At 39.1% G+C, this 20,860-nt stretch overlaps 2 protein-coding genes across 2 annotated transcripts in view; both read right to left on the bottom strand.

Moving 5' to 3' along the window:
- On the bottom strand, positions 1 to 10,901 carry LOC113171909 (HERV-H LTR-associating protein 1). The gene is made up of 14 exons (XM_026374646.1): positions 10,814 to 10,901; positions 10,479 to 10,535; positions 9,703 to 9,783; positions 8,571 to 8,654; positions 8,199 to 8,282; positions 8,017 to 8,100; positions 7,883 to 7,939; positions 7,593 to 7,673; positions 7,244 to 7,273; positions 7,047 to 7,136; positions 5,945 to 6,532; positions 2,525 to 2,681; positions 2,057 to 2,139; positions 1 to 44 (listed from the first exon to the last, which is right to left on the bottom strand). The coding sequence occupies exons 1-14, from the start codon at positions 10,899 to 10,901 to the stop codon at positions 1 to 3; spliced, it is 1,608 nt and encodes a 535-aa protein (XP_026230431.1).
- Positions 10,902 to 17,273: 6,372 nt separating this feature from the next.
- The window catches only part of kcnq3 (potassium voltage-gated channel, KQT-like subfamily, member 3), a 60,751-nt gene continuing 57,164 nt past the window's right edge, over positions 17,274 to 20,860 (bottom strand). Inside the window, exons 12-16 of the mRNA XM_026374801.1 lie at positions 20,660 to 20,765; positions 19,700 to 19,831; positions 19,525 to 19,620; positions 19,190 to 19,277; positions 17,274 to 19,034 (exon numbers count right to left, since the gene is read on the bottom strand). Of these exons, the coding sequence (XP_026230586.1) occupies positions 18,333 to 19,034; positions 19,190 to 19,277; positions 19,525 to 19,620; positions 19,700 to 19,831; positions 20,660 to 20,765 (1,124 nt within the window). The 3' untranslated portion in view covers positions 17,274 to 18,332. The remainder of the gene's footprint in view (positions 19,035 to 19,189; positions 19,278 to 19,524; positions 19,621 to 19,699; positions 19,832 to 20,659; positions 20,766 to 20,860) is intronic.

Here is a 20,860-nt window from a genome sequence, read left to right as displayed (position 1 = left end):
TCACAGTTTGCTGCACATCTTTGTCAGGCACCTCTGTTTTAGATCTGTGGACGGAGGAGAGAGAAGGTTTACAGCCAGGTAACTTGCACTGGAGGCAGATTCTTTTGTAAATATATGAATCTAATAACACTGCACACTAACACAGGCGGTAGGATCAGCGCTAATCTAAGTTTTCAAATGGTTTTATTCAGATTTCTTAGTTTCATTTTCAGTAAAACTCTTTCATTAATCAGGTTTAACTTTTAATAACCACCTGCTGCACATTAGTGCCTCCAAATTGCATTAGTCACTGCTAAAACCCAGCAGCTGTTACCTCACATGGTCCAAGTTATCTGAAGTTTTTCCCAGAAATAAACACCTGCTGGATCATTTATATACTCAAGGTGCAGGTAACCATAGTAACTGATGCTTCTTGCTCTTTTGGCAGGAAAATGATTTGTGAAACTAACCCGACATCATGTTCAACTGACTAAAAACAAACTTTAAAACGAATTCCTTTAGCCAGGAGGCTCAGAGAAAACGCAATGAGATTTCTCTTCACCTCTACATTTGTCTGCTTCTTTCTCCCCTCTGTGCACTTTGACATATTCCTGTAATGTTTGCATGCTTTAATTCCACCAAAGCCCAAATATCAATACTTCATCATACACAACGTATAATTATTTTTACTCATATAGATTTGTTTATGCTTTTGCTGGTCAGATTCTTGCAGAAATAATCTTTTCTTGAGGTTTTATACTGTTGCTCAACAACCACATTTAACCTTAGGCTCATTAGGCTTTTTCACAATATCAACCTAACCTAAGTATTTTATGTTGTTCATGTTATGTTTTATATTTTAATGCAGACGTGCAGCAGATCCACCACAGAAAACATTTATGGTGTTCAAATATTATACAGCTGTGCAGCTCATTGCATGTGATCTCGCACTTCAGTCACTGCCGTTATATATCAAACCCTAAAACCGAGTCTAAAATTACACACTGAGGTCTAATTACAACTAGGGGGAGGATTGATATGACACCATGTGAGTCCTCTGTCTGGCCTGGTGGTGAGATCAGCACTGGGTGTTCGCCGTGTCAAAAGCTGTGAAATAGTCGGCTCTCTCTCCAACCTCTCGAGCCCATTAACTCTGAGGATTCATGACCGCACAGCTCTGAGGCTCCTGCAGAGCTGCTACACTAATGAGCTCTGATAGGACTCCCAGCAACATGTCTGATGTGTCCCCATCAGTACAGATGAAGTGTGCCCCCCAATTATTTCTGATTCACATTCTCACAACTCTGTAGTTGACTGTGTTTTAAAAGCATCAACATGAATTCCACCAAAAACAGACATGTTTCAAAGCCTTGTTGATAAGTTTTAAAGCACTGGACAACAATCAAACCTGTGTGTTGAATGGTTCCATCACCAGCTCCCTAATTACTCAATCTGTTAGATTTCACCCCTCATACATTTGTATAATAAAGCCCATTTCCACTGCAGGAACCTTTTCAGGAGACAGAACTTAGGACCTCATTCACACATCAACACGCTACTTTGCCTAATCTTTCATTCATTTTTATACTAGAGTTACAGCAGTGGGTGAAGTCTAGTCATAATAAGTTTTGTGTTAATAAAAGTCATGTTTTTTTTATTTTATTTATATAATTCTTATATTTCTCATATCATCACACAGATAACATATTTTTTATACTTCTTTGCCTTTTAATAGGCTCATTTCACCTTCCATAACTATTGAACCAACAGCTTTCTATGACATTTGAACAACAAAAAAAGATAGTTTAGCTATAGGTTTATGTAGTAAACTTACCACTGAATTTACTGTAAATGAAAACACTGTAATCATAAAAAACTGAGAACTCTTTATAGATACAATATCTGATAGTCTGGGCAGCACTGATGCTAGATTTTTATCTGAAGCTCTGAACGATTTCTTTCATCTTTCATCTGTGAGTTTGATTAAAGTCTGTCAGGACACAGAGGTTCCAGCAGTATAATAATAATAATAATAATAATAATAATAATAATAATAATAATAATACATTTCACTTACTTCTGGAGAAGGAGATTCTCCTGACCCGCCGACAGACTTCAGACGTGTGTTTTTCATACCAGAGGTGGCTGTCATCACAGTATCTGTCAAGACAAGAATATGACTAAACAGCTGACCTCCCATCAACCCAGTAAGTATTAGCTGCGTGTAAACATTAGGTTTACATGTGGGCTCCAATTTACATTGCACCATCAGTCCTCAGTGTGTTCTCACCATGAGCTGCTGTGTGTAAAACAATCAATGTGTGAAATGGTGATTTGTGGATTGAAATTCATTATTTAGGACAAAACTGGATCAAATGTGAAGTTCTTTAAGCCGGTATTTAAACTTTTCCAACATCCATTATCATTTTTACTTTCACTTCCTCTTTTCTCACTCAGCTTGTCAGATTCTGCATCACATAATTCAAACTCCAATCTGCAGCAGCCTAATCTTAAGGCAGAAAGTGTAATTTGATGGTGTGAAAACCTTTTCAGACGCGTCTTGTGGCTAAATGGTCTGCACAGGCACTGAGAGAAGAACTTGCAGAGCTCCAGCACACAGGGCTGCAGCTTGTGAGCGCTGACCGTCGTCGTGCTGCTCGACGCCCATTCACTGGTCAGCTCCGGCCTCCTCCAAGGACAACCTCTCAACAGACAGAGCGAGAGCTCACGTGAGTCATAAACAAGCTGTGACCAGCTCTGTTCAAACCTCAGCCGAGCTGATCTAGTTTCAGAAGCTGTTTAATTACTTCATCTGTTCTGCAAAACAAAACCCAAGTAATTAAGAAGTTAATTACAAAGATAAAAGATGATCGCACAGATACATTTGCACATGTAATAATAAAGACATTATAATTAACCTCTGAAACCCATAGCGACAATTTCACATGGAGAATAAATCATCCTCACCTCCATCCTTCACATTCTCTCGTTGCATTCATTTTGTATAATGTTTCACTACTTAAATTCCCATTAATGCTGCTGATGCATTCTAATCATAATTAATGCATTGCAGATACACTGGCTCATAATTACCATAAAAATACATATTCAACTGTGAATTTTAATTAGATGCTTCTGAGTTATTCTGCAGGAATTTGTTCATTTTGTGATGCCAAGTATGGCGACATCCAGGGCAGGAACCTTTCTAAAATCAAATGTAAAGAAAGGAAAAAGGATTCAACTGATGTATTTTACATAAACTCATTTTATAAACTGATTCTAATGACACACGTGAGACACACTGGACACAGGCAAATGAACTGATCAACTCACAGCAGTAAGAGCTAAGCTGTGCTAATTAGGGGACACATGTTGAGCACTGAGGCCGTCAGAAGGACAGCAGTGTCTCATGACAAATTGACACGTCAGCTGATGATGATGTTTATCATGATGGCTACGCTTTGCAGGCGCATATTTAATACAATACAATAATACAATATAATCTGGTGTTTTGACCGTAAACAAGATATAACACCTTCATTTCATCACAGAATGATCATAAATACCTTTTTCTTCTAATGTTTATTTTGTCTGAAGAAGCTAGGCAGAAGCTGAATAACATCTGAAAACTTGTGTCACATTTGACATTTGAAGCTTCAAAAAGCCGCATTCGCCAACATGTATGTGACCATATGTTGTTCAGAGTTTCATTCATGGACACTTTGATCCAGAGATTCTGCAGCTACACTGTGAAACTACAACATGAAATGCTCTGCAGTGTTCACAGCGGCAGCACAGATCAGCCACTCTCACCAGGGGCGTGTGACAAACATCAAGGTCTATCTACGAGACATCCACAGACTCCACACGGAAAGTGCAGAGACGTGCAGCTGGGTGTCAATGTTCATTTTATTACACACTAATGACTCAGTGACAAATTGCACAGGATGCTTTGGCCTTCTGTTTGTTGCTAGGCAGAACTCAGTGGGGGAGCAACGGGTGTTTCCACAGTGTAATGTTACCGTCACCTAGTGGTTAAACTGGGAACTGTGGTCAGACAGTGACAGTATGTGCCTGACTGGTGACCTTTTAATGTTTAATGATGACTTAAAGCAAAAAGGGAATGAAATACCCGCTGTGTTTCACATCTTAATCTTTTCACAGAGTACTTTTTAAATTTAACATAATAAACTTATCAAACCAGTTGCATTTCACCCACTGTTTGCTCTCTAAATTGAATAAATATGAGTTAACTTGATAAATAATGCATATTTTATGATTGAACCGCTCGAGTGACAAATTCTAATTTAATGATTTAACCTTCACTTGGGTTCATTTGGATTTGGGAAATATACAAAAGATGACTTGTTACATTGAACAGTTATTCAGCAACAATGATTAACCTTAAATTTACTTATCTAAAGAAAGAATAGTGCTATGTTAGAATAAAAAACACGTTTTTTTTGACCTGCCACTGAACATGTAACCTAGTGATATTATAATTTGATCCTTGATTTTGTGGATAGCTTTTTGTAGTTTGGTTTGTATCTCCTCCACTCTGAACAGATTACCGATCATCATCAAACAGACAAACGCTGAATGTTTGGCCTAAATTTGCTTTAAATTATTGCAGCTTAAATAAAATCTTTCACATAAAAGGGCTGCACCTTGGTTTCCATGGTTACTACCTCAGCCTCCTACATGGCTTTCTCTCCATCCTTCCCATAATCTAGCATGCAGACATAATGCACACATTTCGCTGGGCTAAAATTGAATCAGTCGCTGTTGGTGTCTCCTGAAATGACAGTGAATGGATCTGATGCGATTACAGTTGTTTCCTGAGAGCAGGTCAGCCGTCAGAGTCAAACTGTTACAGCAGCGCAGACTCATGACTGCAGATAACAAGCTGTTCACAGTAATAGCTACAAATTATCCATCAAGCGCACTCGTCATTTTTATATATTTAAACTCTATTATTTTGCTTTATATTCACTAGAGAATAAAAAACATCACTGTCACAAGGTCCACCGCAGAACACAAACAACACGTTATCCACGCAAAATATTACAGGACAAGTACCCAAGACAATCAGAGGGAAAGAGGTTCTGAACAGGCATTTAGTAAGGTGGTCTGAGAGGGTAGGGACCATACAAGGCCACATTTACACCTAAAGCTAGCACACAATAGGTGTCTTTGTACGTTCTCTAGTCCAGACATGAGCATAAAGATATGTGTTTCCTTAACTAGAGAACATATTTAGACACATATTATACCTTAATGCCAGGTATAAATGAATCTATTTCAAAGCTAATGCACAAGCAACATCTGCAACCTCATTCAAAAATAAGATCTAACAACTGAGCAGGAGACAGTTTTGATTGTGATGATATGTCCAACAAAACCGTTGACAGTGTGGTAGTTAACCTGTCTGCTGGAGACTTTTCAGAAGTAAACCATCTATTCTTCAGCAACATCTGATTCCAAGTCATAGCCTGTCCCCATCGGGACCTGATGAACATCTGACAGACTTCTAAATGTTGAGGTTTGTGAGTCAGTGTGCAGGTGTTACCTTTTGCATTTACTGTTTTTTATAAAGACTTGCAACTACAGGCAATTTGCATATAATTACATCCCAAGAGTTGGTTTGCTGACTTTTTTTTCAGCTTTAGAGCGGATTTAAAACACAGTTGCAGCTCATTTAAAATCACTATGGTAGCAAACTTTGTACCTAGAAACATACAAGAAAAACTAAGACTAAGTCTAACAAATGCAAATTTCATTACATAATAATTTAATGCACCTTTCAGTAAGAAAATACACAGATATAATCAAATACAACAATCATTCCTCCCTTTGTGAAGGGTGGTGTTCAGTTTTCTGAATTCCACTAAACAAAAACACACACTGTAAAAGGCAACACCCTTCTACAGTAGTTATGAAAAAACTTATAAACTGAAATCTTTACCTGGTTTCTCTGTTTGCACAGGCGTGCTGGGTGTTGTAGTTCTCCTGCTCAGAGGGCCTGTAGTCCTTCGAGTATTTGTAGATCCCACTGTGGGATGGACAGGGGAGAGTCTTGTTGGATGAACTGCAGACGTCATGTGTTGATTTGTTGTTTCCGGCAGGTGTGAATCTGTGGTCAGCCTGGTCAGACTAGTACTCAGCGAGAGTGTTGAAGGTTCGGATGTTGTGGGCAGTTGGGTTCTACTTGCTGGTGACTGACTATTAACAACAGTCACAGCTGCAGCAGCTGTTACCAGCACAGTGGTGAGTGGTGTGGAGGTGGTTGGGGAGCTCGATGTGGTGGATAGCTGCAGAAATGCCGTTGTTTTTTCTGTATCTGGTGTCCGTCTGGTTGTCATCACCAGTTGTGTTGTTACTGTCTGTGTAGTTGTTTGTTGTGGTGTCGATGTTTGTCCCATTGTTTGTTTCGTCTCTGCTGTACTTTGACCTGGTGGACTGACAGTTGCACGTTGCTGTGCTGTTGTCAGCGTCTGTGCAGCTGTGATTGTTGCCGTTGGAGCAGCCGTTTCATCCATTATGGTTGGTGATACTGAAACCAAACACATTATTATGATCTGCACACACAAGCAGGTCAGCAGCAGATTTGTCTAATTATGGGGCTTTAAAATGATTGAAAAATATTAACGAATGATGTCAGTGGAGACTTTATTGGTCTTATGTTCTCTTGAGTCTACCCTACTGCTCCATGAGCACAACAAAGACAACTCATAACATCTGGCTTAATGGCACTAAGCCAACCTAATTCAGCTCAGTGTTTTTTCCTGACTGGTTATAAATGATCTAAATTACCAATTGGTGCAAAAACCTATGGGCTAGAATCATTTTAGATTGATTTATCATGCTACTTTTTAGTAGAGCTTTAGAGCTCCTGGTGACTATTGATGTGAGATCAATAATAACTATTTCATCCCAATTAACCAGCAGCTTATTACTGTTATGATTGTTAAGTAATGTAGTAATGGATAATATTAGATGTAGATTACCCCATTTGGTCTTAAATAAAATAAACCTGCTGCAACATTCACCAGCCTGCAGAAACTCACCATTTGCCGTAGAGTGAACTCTGCTCGTTAACATGGAGCTCATCCCAGGCGGAGAGATGTGACTCAGATTTATGGGCAGTTGGTGCCATTCTGAGGTTTAAAATAGAGATTTGCAAACATGAATTAAAGCAGCTCTCCAGTGTCTTATCAGTGACAAGAGATGGTTGAACGAGCTTGTTAAGTGTTCACAGACTCACCAACAGGCAGTCTGAAGGCAGAGATGTTACCTACTGGAAAAGGAAGAAGAAAAGTTTAGTTAAATAAAAAAGGAGGTAATATAAGACGGAGAGGACGGTATTTGTTATGAACAATTAGAAGAAGGGGTGAAACTACTATAATAACACCTGACCAGGACACTAACTGCTTCTCGTCAGGGCTTTGTCCTGTGGTGATGCTGCCACCTGCTGGTTTGTTTTCACTTTCATTGAAAGTGTGACGTTTGCTCTAACGTACATATAATCACACACCATAATAACACCTGCGATGTGATGGAATATCTGAACCAGTTTACAGTAGGTTTCACTGCTGTATGTATTTTTAACCAACCTCTGTGAGGTCCTTCGACGATGGTCTGATTGAAGAGTGGAGTGATGGATTCAACCTCCCAGAGCTCCGGCACCTCCCTGCCTGGACAAAACACAGACAGACACTTCATCATCACCTCAATTAATGTAATGATTCACTTACATGACATTGTGAAGTGTGCATAGAGTGATTCATTAATATGTCACTCTGTATACAGCTGCAGATTCCGGTTTCATTATAACTGTAATTTGTGAAGTAGATTAAGATACATTAAATACACCAAATGGACAGCAGCAGTTAAGAGAACTTACCCATCTTACCTGCCATCACACAGATGTAAATGCAGTTCGAGTTGTTCCTCTGACTCACTGACAGAAACAGAAAACACACTTTAAATGCAGCACATGTGGAACACTGGAGGTTTCTTCATGGTAAATCTGTATACCTGATAATATAGAGGAGGATTTGAAGAGTTCATGCAGATAGCTTGTCGAGTTTCCCATCACATCCAACAGAATGGCTGTGAAGTCTGTGGAACAACCAAGTCAAAGATGTGGGACTTAGATATTTAAAAAGGCAACGAATACTTCATGTTTAAGATGAGATTGATTCTTTAAATGGTCCCACCTGTTAAATCGTTGGTCTCGTTCGTGACACAGTAACAGAATCTTCTTCTGAACATGTTGTTTTCTATATTTTTGATACTGGAAACTGAAAAAAACAAAACAAAACCCACATCAATTCAGTTTGAACCTTCCTGTCGGGGACAGAACAGCCCATCTGACAGATTACATTTAGACCTGAAACTGCTTTTATTCTGCACTGTAATTCACACTGTCGTGCTCAAACCACAAGATGGCGCTACTCGCAAAGGTATTCAATTCTAGGAACATACTGACATCCAGTAAAAGCATGGGTTATGTTTTAACTCTTTCACTTCTAGCAGCTGCTACACAGAGCAGCAGAAGGGCACGATGTTTGTATGGAGGGAATATTTACTATTGTAGACCAACAGGGTGAGTTTGTGGAGAGCCAGAGAGCTGTAAGACGTCACGCTGAGGAGGGAGAAGAGCTGACGAGAGCCTGTAGGGAAGGAGGAGATGCAGGATGAGTCAGTTAAAACAGTGAGATCATATGATTAGTTCAAGTTTGAGACAGACATTTAAATATTTTAAAAGCTGCATGAAAAACTAGCTTCCACCTTTCCACTGAGTTTTACATTAACTCACCCCCTGGATTTAACTGAGCAAATAGGTAAGAACATCTTTCCTTTCAGCCTTTTGGCTGACAAGTTATTTAACTCTAACTGGTGCAGTGAGCAGCTTCTCATTTCTTAAACAACCATGTCAGAAGACACATCCTGTGGTCGTGGAAAAGATGTTAATCTGTTTCAGAAGAGTTATTAATTATTGACATCAAGCAGAGAAAAAATCTGAGGAGATTGATGAACTACTGAAACTGGGTTAAGAACTGAACAATGGAAGAAGTTCATGTGGTCTGATGAGTCCAGATTTAACCTGTTCCTGAGTGATGGAGCATCAGGGTAAGAAGAGAGGAGGGTCGTGCCTAGTGCCTACTGTATCCTGTGGGGGCAGTGCTATGATCTGGGGTTGCTGGAGTTGGTCAGGCCTAGGTTCAGCAACGTTATGGGTCCACATAATGAGGTCAGCTGACTACCTGAACATACTGAATCACCAGGTTATTCCATCAATGGACATCTTCCAAGACGACAATGTCAGAATTCATTGGGCTCAAATAATGAAAGAGTGGTTTGGGAATAAATGTTGTGACATTACAGAAGCTTATTGAAATGACGCCACGGTGAATGCATGCAGCAATCAAAGCTAAAGGTGGTCCAATGAAATATTACTGTGAGGGACTGATCCAGTCTATCCTGTCATTATTAGCACAACTTATTAACAAAACCTCCACAAAAGTTAGAACGCTTCGGTCCTATTTGAGTGAACTGTCCCTTTAACTTGACATTTAGTGAATCTAAGCAGCCCTGACTGCAGTTCGACCTCTGCAGAAGAAGAAGAATAACCAGACGTAAGCTGCGGTTTAATCACTATACATCAAAGATTTACAGCTCAGAATTGATCTCCTCATGAATGATATTATAACGACGTACCCGACTGGCTTGAATTTATTAAGGTATTGACCAGGGGAGTGAGGTCAATGGCAGCTGGATCGATGTGCTCTGCAGAGATTTCTGAGAAATAAAAGCAGACAGTAAAGTCACTGGGAGCTTATTCTGGTTTTAATCTCCATTAGGGAATTTGCAGCATCAGCAGAATGTGGCTGTATCCATATGAGAATGAACCCCTGGGTGGTCGTTATTTGAATAACAGGAGAGCAAGATTAGGATTAGTGTCATATATTGAGTGATACGTGCATTTTGTTTAAATTATTCTAGACATCGTTCACTGCTGATGTCTAAGCGCAGTTGTACAAATTGTGTGATCGTTACAGTTTGTAGTTACAGATCTTTTATCTCTAAAAAAAAATCCATCATTCAGTGCATTTAATACACACACATGTTCATAATGTATTATTCAAATAACATATTTAGTCCAGGTTCTAAGATACAGCATCAGCTTTTGTCCACATTGGGACAGTTGTTGTTTCAGATGATATAATATCCTGACAAGTTGTTTTATCTTTAGTTCTGCAACATCAGAGTTCACCTTAAATCACAAATAAATTTATCACTTACTGAACAATTTATTCCAACAACAGTAAAATTACAGTTGGTGATGATGGAGGTAATCCTGAGAAAGTATTAAAGTAGTAAATTATGAATGACTCTACATTTTACCAAAGGACATGTTGTGTATAAATAAATTGTAATGCTAAATACTAATGCATAAACACGCTAACACATAAGAAAGAAGAGATGAGAACTACCTGTGGAGTCCAGGATCTCTCTTTTGTGCCTGTAATCCTGCCAACTGTGTTTGAATGCTGGAGAAAAATGAAACAAATATGATTTGATGAATGATTGCAGCTCAACTTTTTTCAGATCATTCCTCCTGTAGTTGACCGACGAGTTTCATGTCTTTACTAAAACTCCTGTATCTGACACTTTTTAATTAGAATTAATTTCAGTAAACGGACACTCGTTCGTTTTTGTTCCTGAACCAATATAATATAACTTTAACAAAACAACACATGTAAGAAACAAATGCAGATCTTTGGACATCCATTTTTCTTTTTTAAAAACGTGACATATTCAGACGTACCCTGGCTGAAGAGGAGGAGTAAAATGGTAGAAATGCAGATTACAAAACAGAGGCGTCGATGCTGTGCAGCTCTCTGGAAACCCGCCATGGCCCCGCTGAAGCCCTGGTGCAAATTTTGTTATTAGTCAGTGGAGAACAGTGTTGTGCTCACAGGAAACTCTGGACCTTAGTCAAATGGTTTCAAAAGGATGCTGAGTTTGTGATTATCTGTGTGAAAAAGATTTTCTCATTTTTGCACAGTGATGCCATGATGGTGCATCACCAATATTCAAATCAGTGGATCTTTGCTCCCCAGTCGTCTGAAACACGATAATGTGCTAATATAAGGGTACAAATGTATTAAATTGATTGAATAAAATTAAATAATAAATAAGTAAACTGAGCCCATCAAAGACTAAAATTTATAGTTTTGAAATCAGAAACTATTTTTTGTACAAACAGAACAAAATTAAGGTAAAGAGTGATACATTCTGAATTTAGTTTTTCTGATACTTTGATTTATGCAGATTCTGTATTTATAAACCTTCTAATCTACTGAAAGACAATAAGCAAACACAGGTTACCTGCTGCTCGAATTCTTCTGTAAAGTTTGCAGCACTTTTGATCCTCGAGCAGCATCAAACCTCACCCAACGTATCACACACCTAAAGTCAGATACAGATTAAATCAAGCCTGTTTTCTCCTCTGAACAGCAGAGGTTGGCAGCAGTCTGGCAGGTTACAGAGTTCTGCGATGTCGACTGGGCACTGATCCCTAACCCACTCCACAAGCTCCACTGCAAAAAATATGCAACTCCAAGTACCGATTAAAATTACAACTCTCCACTCAGAAACCTTCTCCAGCTTTAGAGTTTGTCTCGTTTCTAATTTTTTATGTGAGAAATCACCTGTAGATCCAACACTGTGCACAGTACCAAGGCATCTTTGGTGGTTTAAACTCAACAGCTCAACTTCCCCTGCAGCAAACATGAAACTGTCATTTCAATTTGTACTTTTCTTTACTCTTACCTGGTGGAGAATTTGTCATCGTTTTCATGTTCACAGCAGCCAACTTTCACCTCTGAGTGGGTTCTTCTTACACAAACTGCATGTGTAGTGTGTGACTGTCTGTTTAGTTCCTTGTTTCATAAGGCTGTGGTCCAATCAGGCCCACGACTGACATCTGACCAGAGTCCAAAGGCCCACCCACCATACCCCCAATCAGTCGACATCAGTACAGAGTCTTCTTACTGTAACCTTGTGCTTATTGCTTTGGTAATTTTCTCTAAACCACGATGCATCAGTGTGATATAAGAACCTCACAGCCTCAAACATTCAAAATTTTCACATTAATATATTTTTACTGATGCTTTTCAATATTTACTGTATACTCGGCACGAAAAATAGCCGTATACATAAACAAATAAGAAAAACATCTTATCCCCGATTATAATGGTTATAAGTTCAGAATTTAGTACTTTCTGTTGTGAAGGATATTTTTTGCAGTGTAGGTAAACTGGCTTTAAAAAAAAAAGACGCTGGAGTGACACATGAGCCGGCGGGAAGATGAATGAGAGGAGTGAATGCAGGTTTTTAATGACTGGGGATCGGTGGGCACTTTGGTCGCCTTGGCAGTCACATTCAGACACACAGTAGTGATTAGCAGGGGAGGAAACAGGGCTGCTGAGGGCCTGGGAACAGCTGCCCCCTGAGAAAAGACACAGAATGAAATAAAATGAACTAATAATTAATGAAAAAACTGGTACAAACAAAACCCGTCCCTTATAGTTTGAAGCTTCAATTAAGGGGTCTTATCTCAGAGTAAATTACCTCTGTTAAAATGTACATTTCAGCCATTTGTGATGGAGTTCATGTGATGTTCACACCATTCACCACTCCCATCATTTTCAATTCAGTACTTTATTAATAACTGGTGCAATTGAAAAGACAAAAAATAAAAAAATCAAGTAAGAATACATTTGCATATTATATCTTCCAAACAAAGTTTTCAAAGTGGTCTAATACAGAATAGAAATGGCAAGTTTATCTTTTTCAATCTGGAATGATGAAAATGATGCACAGCTCTGAAGGCCACTAGTGTAAAGTTGTCCAAACCTCCTCTAAATGAAACTTAAGAACAAAAAAGAAATTAATCATTCTGACCAAAAGAAGCTGCTGTGACTTAACTCACAAACCAGTCCGTAACATCTATGTTTAAAGACATCGTCTCCTGTTCAACCTGCCGGCTGCAGTTACACCAAATATGATTTCCTCTCCTTTCATATCCCTCTATGAAATCAATTTTCTCTGTGAAGCCTCAGTCGAGGTCCACACGTCCCAAACTGACTTAACAGATACTTTTGTGCTATTTTTGATGTTGCGTGGGTTTTTATTTTAGCTAGCCTTCAAAGAACCAGGCTATTTACACTTACATTTACAGTCTTTTGGCACATTTTCAAACTTTCTCAGAGCAAGCTGCCTTCAGAGACTATTAAGATGATTTGCATATAGCCAAGCTGTAGCACCAGCTGCATTTGCTGCAACATTTGTGATCCAACCAAAGCCTGTTTAGAGAGGACTTTATGTGCGTTTCCTGTGCAGAGATAAGATTAGGTCCAGGAGGATGGGGGGGTATCTTAGCATCAAGTAATATGAGTGTATGTGCAAATGCAGCCTTCACATGGATGTTACCAACTGTTTTGTGTGATGTGTGTCGACAGCCATAGCGAGAAAAGCATGGTCAAAATAAAAACATATACACTGTAAAGAACTGTACTGTAAAAGGCCAAGGCACAAATAATCTGTAGCAATCAAAATGTCCATAAAATTACAGGTTATGTAGAACGTGTCAGTCAGTGCATTGCTTGGTAAGTTACAGTGAGTACAACCATACTTAACAGATAATCACAGCAAGCACTATTGCCCTCTTGACTACACAGATGCCATAAAGTGCTCCTTTTCTTTCATGTACATACAGACAAGTTCACACACATAGAGTTGAGGAAAATAAATGACACAGTACACGTGTACACACATGTGAGTACACATGTAAGAGGGCAGATATGTGGAGAAAATGCTTCATTTAAGGATCAAATTATGGCTTTGAAGGATCGAAGGAGAAAGATTTAGATTTAAGTCATCAAGAGAAATCTGAATGATCAAAAGGCCATATAGTGCCTTACAGTAAATTGCTGTACTAGAAAGATTGTGTGTCCAGTTTTAATGGATACCATAGCACCTGGTAGACACTATTAAAATGCGAAAACATACTGTACTATATTCAAAAGTGGAAACTAAATTATAAATTAGAAGGGCAGAGTGTTGTCTTTGTCATTGTCTGACCGGAACACTTGTTATACACATGAATTCCTCAATTTGTACATAATGATCATGAAGACATTTGAACTCGACATCCCACTCACTTTTCATTGTATTAGACAGACATGACTCAGTAAAGTAATTAAGCAGGATGAGAAACTTAGCAATCCTGGGAAAGATCATACTGATGCACAAGGCAAAGTGGGTGGAATAAGTGAGTAATCAAGTCCAAAAATCAATTAGAGTGGAGGGGGGGGTCAGTGTCAGACAATGTGGTGTAAACAGCTACACTGAACCTCGGTCCTTAAACATCTTTACTGAATATGTGAACAGAAGTTTTGGCACCAAAAAAGTTTTCTCCAAGCAGGATTTTGACAACAAAGCAAATCTGATTCAAATTTTAATTAAAAATGTCCATTCTGCTTGTTCTGGGTTTGTTTTATCTAAGAATGTCAATGGATTTTATTATGTAATTTATTCCACACAACCCATGTGGACAGGAAATAAAATTAAAAGTATTTTTCCACTGTTGAAAAGTAATCAGTGAGTTTTATATTAAGTTTTCAAGAACATGGGTAAGTACCAGTTTTTAGTAAGTGGTGTTTCTTTTGTTGTTCTTTCCCAGTGTAATTTTTTGTGTTGGAAGACCTTTATAAAAAATTAGTGAAAAGTCATTAATTTGCTGCGTAACTATAAATTTATCAGTGTTTTTATGTTGTTATTCTGGCGATATTATCAATTAATACATGCTTGTAAATTTAAAGGAATGAAGCATGTAAATTCTGACTGGAAGCGATGTAACTGCACCTGTTTCTGTACGAGTCGATGGACAAGGCAACAAAAACACTGGTGTATATGAATTTGGAGAGTGATTAAACTTCAACAAAACCAGAATGTTAATAGCAGAAAATCGACAGAACAGTTGATGTAAACAAATAAACAAGTAGTAAAACATTACAACTTTTACATTTCTGCGCAGCTGATATCATGGTGAGTCTGAATTTAGTGAATGAGCCAAAAGCATTGTAAAGCTACAAAGCAGCATTTTACAAAAGCAAGACTGTGCCGTGTGTTTGTTTACTAAAATAAACAAATAAATAAATAAAAGTTCACACTGATAAATCTTGTGAAGTGTTTGTTTTGTTGTGAGATGAAGTGACACTGAAACACTAAATACAGAACGACAAAGTGGAATCATTCTGAATTCTTACTTCAGAGGCACGATGAACAAATGTCAACAGGGATATATCGTTATGTTTATCCATTTTAAATATATATATATATATATATATATGATTGAGTGAGTTTTAGTAGCAGAAGATACTTTAAGTAATAATAGTAACTGTAATACAATTAGTTAAATATGATAATTTGTGTTTGGTTCACCTTGCTAATTTCACAGATTGCTCCTTCCACCCCAGGCTTCACTCAGATCTAGGTGCAGTTTACTAGTTTAATTCAGTTTTGATAACTTACATAGATCTAGTTAAACTCAACAAATGGCCTCTTAAAATGCAAAATACATCAGCTGCTTCACATACTATTTAACTGACAGAGCTGTAAACACACAAATTTTGGCTCTGAGCTGAAGAACATCACCTTAGTTAGCAAGTGGAACTTTATTCAGTTAAGTTTATCCAATTCAATAATTAGTTTAACCCGAATATTTTAAGTTGACCTTATTAGTAAGATAAACTTAACTGAAATTTTACTTAAGTGCCTTAATTTAAACGTACTTATCTCAGTTACCTGTTTTATTAAATGATTAAATGATTAAAACTGACGTCTAAGGTTTTTATTTAAGCGTCCTGTTGAGGCCTGGTGTGGAATCCCTTCTATAACATTTACCCGACTCTAAAGGTGCTTGAACATGCTATAACAGAGTAATAATTCACGTGTGTCGATATAGTTGGATGTCAGATATTACATTCAGTATCAGTGGCGCCCTAAATCTAAAGTAGTAAATGCTGTTCAGGCCTATATGTGATCTTGTGTGAAGCTGTTTTTTTTGTCGCAGTAGGTGGTACTCAGGCTTCTTCTTTCTTTTTTTAAAAAACGTTTTACTATTTCAGTCACTTATTGTGTCTCTATGTCACTCCAGCGTTTCCAATATGTCGCGTTGTTGCTTTCACGTGTGTGAATTTGTGTTCGTAACTGGACATTCAAGTCGCTTACAATGCAACTGTGGAATATGCTCATTTGTGTGTGATGAGAAGAAATTAAGATAAAAAAAGAACATTATTAAATATAGAAATGTGTTGTTGGACTGTAAGAACATGTAATCCCTATTTGTGAGCTCTAGGATACATTACATTTGCGTTTTTGTCTTTTACAAACAGGTCACCTATAAAGAGATTGGTGGATTGATATTAGCGTGCTACATCCTACTGGCTCATAGCCATGTTTACTGCAACAATAAAATCATTCTTATTTCATTTGTCTGTACTTTATCAGGAGTCACATTACCTGGAGTGATTAATTATCTCTTCCGATAGGAGGATTATACACTGGAAATTAAAATACTGCAGAGTAACTGGACAAGCTACTCGGAATAAAAGAAAACTTTCATTCATAAAAATTTCATTGCAGCTGTCGGAATTTTCTACTCTGAGAAAAATCAAAAATAGTCGTAAACAGAACTCTGTGTCAAAATTTGTGTTTTACAGATTTCTAACATGGTGTTGGGGATTAAAACAGGACCTCAGGTAGTCAAGATATATCAACCAGTGCAAATAGGGCAAGAGGTCAAAAGGCCATGGCTTGTCTTTGAATGTGACTTACATAGTACATATCCAGAATGAAGGCAGCTCTGTGCAGAATTTATAGTTTTAAACATTAGATCTGTGAAAAAATGGAAACTAGAAGGCTTAGGGCTGCAGTATACAGTGTACCTGTTTACTTTCCCACATACTATATTAAATTTAGGTTGGATTTTCTGGTTATTTGTATTTGTTATTTGACATTTAAAATCTGATGAGCTGTGTTATCATCAGGATTACAATTAATCAGTCACGACACAGATTTATCACAATATTTCCAACTGTTTTGAGCAAAGTTTGAATTTGACTCTGAAACAGAGCATTGTGAGAGTAGAAATATACTGTACAGTCTAATTTAAAACGATTTCTTTTATTTAACTAGTGTTAGGAATTTTAGGCAGATAATATAAATCATTAGGTAAAAACCTATTTAAGCAGTGATAAACTGAATTCAGCAGTCAAGACACTCGGAAGCCTTTGTTATTTAAAAACATACAGGTGGTTTATATCCCTGAATTCATGTGCCAACAAAGCAGCAGAGATTTAGTGTTTCGAATTCTAGTGTTTGTGCATGTGGCAAGTTAGTATGAACAAAGTGGTGACATACTATAAAACTCAAGAGCACAGTGGTGTGAAAACAAAGTGACAGGGTCAGAAATTCTGATGCTGGACAAAGCTGAGTCTAGAAAATATACAGCACAATGTGAAGAAAAGCATAAATGGTGACACGCTACTGCTCGCAACTTACCAGTGTTTTGTGATGCCTTTTCTCTCTTGCATTCACAAGCTCTCTCACACACATTCACACACACACACACACACACACACACACACAGACCCAGAAACATACAAAACAAAGAGACAGGAGACTTTTGGTTCTAATATCACCTTCTATCCGTCGCCCCTAGAATGGTGCATTATCATGCAAACCATGCAAAAAGCAATGAAAATGTATTCATATAAAAAATAAGTGTTACAAAATGGCATAGCAAGTATATGTATCCGTTCGATCTATTTTTCCGTTTCCTGATGTCCTGAACTTTGCAGTGTCTACACTAAAAATCGCATGCGTTACATGCAGTGCGGTTGGCTTTGCAGCGATAAAGCTTTTGGGTGTATATAATATGTATATTAATGTTCTTTTTTTATTTTAGCTAAATTTTTGCGAAGAGTGCGCTGTACAGAGTTTTACTTTACAAACGGTCTGGTTTCCCTTTTTTTCCGATGCCTACTCGATGCCACGGCTCTCTGGCAGTCATTAGTGAGATCCACAGTGGCCTCTGAAGGTCGATGACCTGTTTCGCGACCTTGCAGCATCAAGGCGGATTGGACGCACTTGTCCTCCGAGTGGTTCTTTCCAGAGGTGTGGCTTTGACCCAAAATGATCTGGGCTTAGAGGCATGGGTTGGAGAAGTCCTAACTAGTATCTAGTTGTGGATTACTGTGTGGTAACATGAACACCTCTCAAGGTGGCGTGTTCCACACTGCATCACCAAATCCCTCCCCTGTGGAGGAGAGTGGCAGGGGACCCCCACTGGGTGTGAAAGGGTCCGTGTCTGTGTCCGTCTCCCCCTCCGCCAAGTAGCTTGGTCTGGGTCTTGTCCAGCTGGCATCCCCAGTCGCCATCCCGGCCCCCATTGACAAGCCCACCCCTTCCTCCCCCTCACGTTCCACAGATATGCTGAAACCGCTGGGTGACCGCTCCAGCTCCTCGTGGTTCACCGACAGCATGGAGAGAGGCGAGTCGCCCCCCCGCCCCCCTGTGGTCCTACCCTGCCCTGCGGATAAGTCTTGCAGGGAGCTGATGGGCAACACTGTAGGGCGCTCTGTGTAGGTGGGGATGGCAGCTGGAGGGTGGCATTGGTTCGATGGCATTGGTCGATGATCTGGGGCTACATGGCCTACACCTCCCACCCCCCCCACTTCTCCATCCACTCTTCCACTCCTGCCATAATAGGTATTCACCTTGCTGACAGGAACCTGGTAAGACATGTGCGGAAATGCTTCACTGTAGTTCAAGAAAACTCGTCTGATCTCACTGTTCCCCGTCGGATCGCAGGTCTCCAGGGTCATTTGTGCACCACCCGCAGAGTCCACCTGCAGGTGCTCAGTGTGCTGGATGTGCATGTCCACCAGGAAGTCCAACTTCTTCTCCATGTCCTCCACCTGACATAGAAACACATTCACAATAGTAGACTGATGGTCTAAACCAGCCACCGACCTTAATGGTGGACAGGGGGTTTATTTCAGGTACAAATGTTTCGGCTTAATTAACACATCTTGAAGTTTCTCACAAGGTTCTTCGAGATTCTAATGCTCACCTGTCTCTCCACCCTGACAAATCTACCCATCATGCTTTGGTCTTCGGCATCTGGCATGGAGGCAGCTTTGGCTAAATAGGACTCATGTCTGAAACACAGGGACACTGGGAATACATGGACTGCACAGACATGTATTAGATTGAACAACACTTTAACAAAGGAAGGTAACTTTTCAGAATAAAATCAAAGATCTTTAATATTTGTAGATTCCTTTAAAACATCACATGATGAAACCAGAAATACTGAGTTAGCTTATTTTAGCACTTTGTGTCCAATATCACAGTATAATCTTCTAACATGGTGCCGTCTACTGGTTATGAAAAGTGTGACAGTACCTGGGGGACTGATTGGGGGGGTAGGCAAAGGGCGTTTTCTGAGTTTTCTTGTGTTTTGGGGTGAGGGGGGGTCCAGGAGCAAGAATCATGTCGATCCTTAAAGGAAGAGAAACAAGATGAGCCTAAGGGAGAGGAGATTCACTTCACTTCAAACATCTGTACTGTAGCTGCTGACCTTGTCTGGAGGTATTTAATTCTGCAGAGCATGTCCAGGTGTCCAGCAGAGTACTGCTCGATCACGTCTTTGACATCGTAAGGCCTCAGAGTTTCCTTAAATCGCTTCTTGTTCAAGAGGAATTGCATGATCCTGTGAGAGAACATTTAAATTCAACAGGTAGGTTATTGAAGTCTCAGAATGTACCCAAGTTACAGTACAACTGTTATCATGTATCCCAAAATAAACATGCAGTAAAACTATATGAGCTCAACAATAAACAAAATACCAACCATTTATTTATTTTTCAACTGTGTTCACCACTCTGTTATAAACCATGCCAATGTGTGTGAAACCCATTTATTAAAGCCTTACATTTAGACCCAGCACTTACTGATCTATTGCATGTTGGAAAACAGGAATTATTTCATACATAGAAACTTTCCATTTTTGTGTCTGTAATCAAACAAAGTCGTTCAAATCTTTGAAATCCTCTAGACCTCGAGGCCACTGGCTCAATCAGCGGCTGCTGGTTGAGCTTCAGTCTCTGGTAAAATGTCTTGGGTCCTGTAACTAAAACCTTCCAGGTCTGACCATCCCATTCAGAGATTCATTCAGCTCGGAAATAATAGTGTGGAAGGAAGCAGCACTTTCACAGGGTTTATCACTCATCTCACAGACCATGGTGCTAGATTAAATTCCTGCATTATGTCAGTACTGTGTCCTATAGGTTTACCACCTCTTTGTGAGTATGTGTGTGTTCTGCCTGCACCTTCTGGTGTCTGAAACTCCCACACTGTCCTGACCTGCACTGTGCTGCAATAACTGGGACTGAGCATCCTTATGTTTTGATTAATCTTTGCAGGTATTTACCAGGATGAGAGGCACAAAGAGTGTACATAATATGTTCTGTAACAGTTGTCTCAAGTGACTTTGAAGGATCACCGTGAAATTGAACGGTGAATATTTCAAGTTCCTGACCTGACTGCTCTGATGACCAGTTTCAGTGTGGGGATCATCTCCTCCAGGAGGATGTCTGGAGGAAAGCCCCGCTCCTCTAAGGCTGGATCTGCAAGTGCTCCGGCATCTGACAAGGAAAACACACGACATATGAAATGTCCATTAGCAAAACAGTGTAGGGTTTAGGCTCAAAGCCTATTTATATACATATAAATAAAATAA

The sequence above is a fragment of the Anabas testudineus genome, chromosome 17 (genome assembly GCF_900324465.2).
Source record: "Anabas testudineus chromosome 17, fAnaTes1.2, whole genome shotgun sequence".
NCBI classification, from domain to species: domain Eukaryota; kingdom Metazoa; phylum Chordata; class Actinopteri; order Anabantiformes; family Anabantidae; genus Anabas; species Anabas testudineus.
The sequence above is the reverse complement of the archived record's forward strand: the minus strand, read 5'-3'. Positions and strand labels throughout refer to the sequence as shown.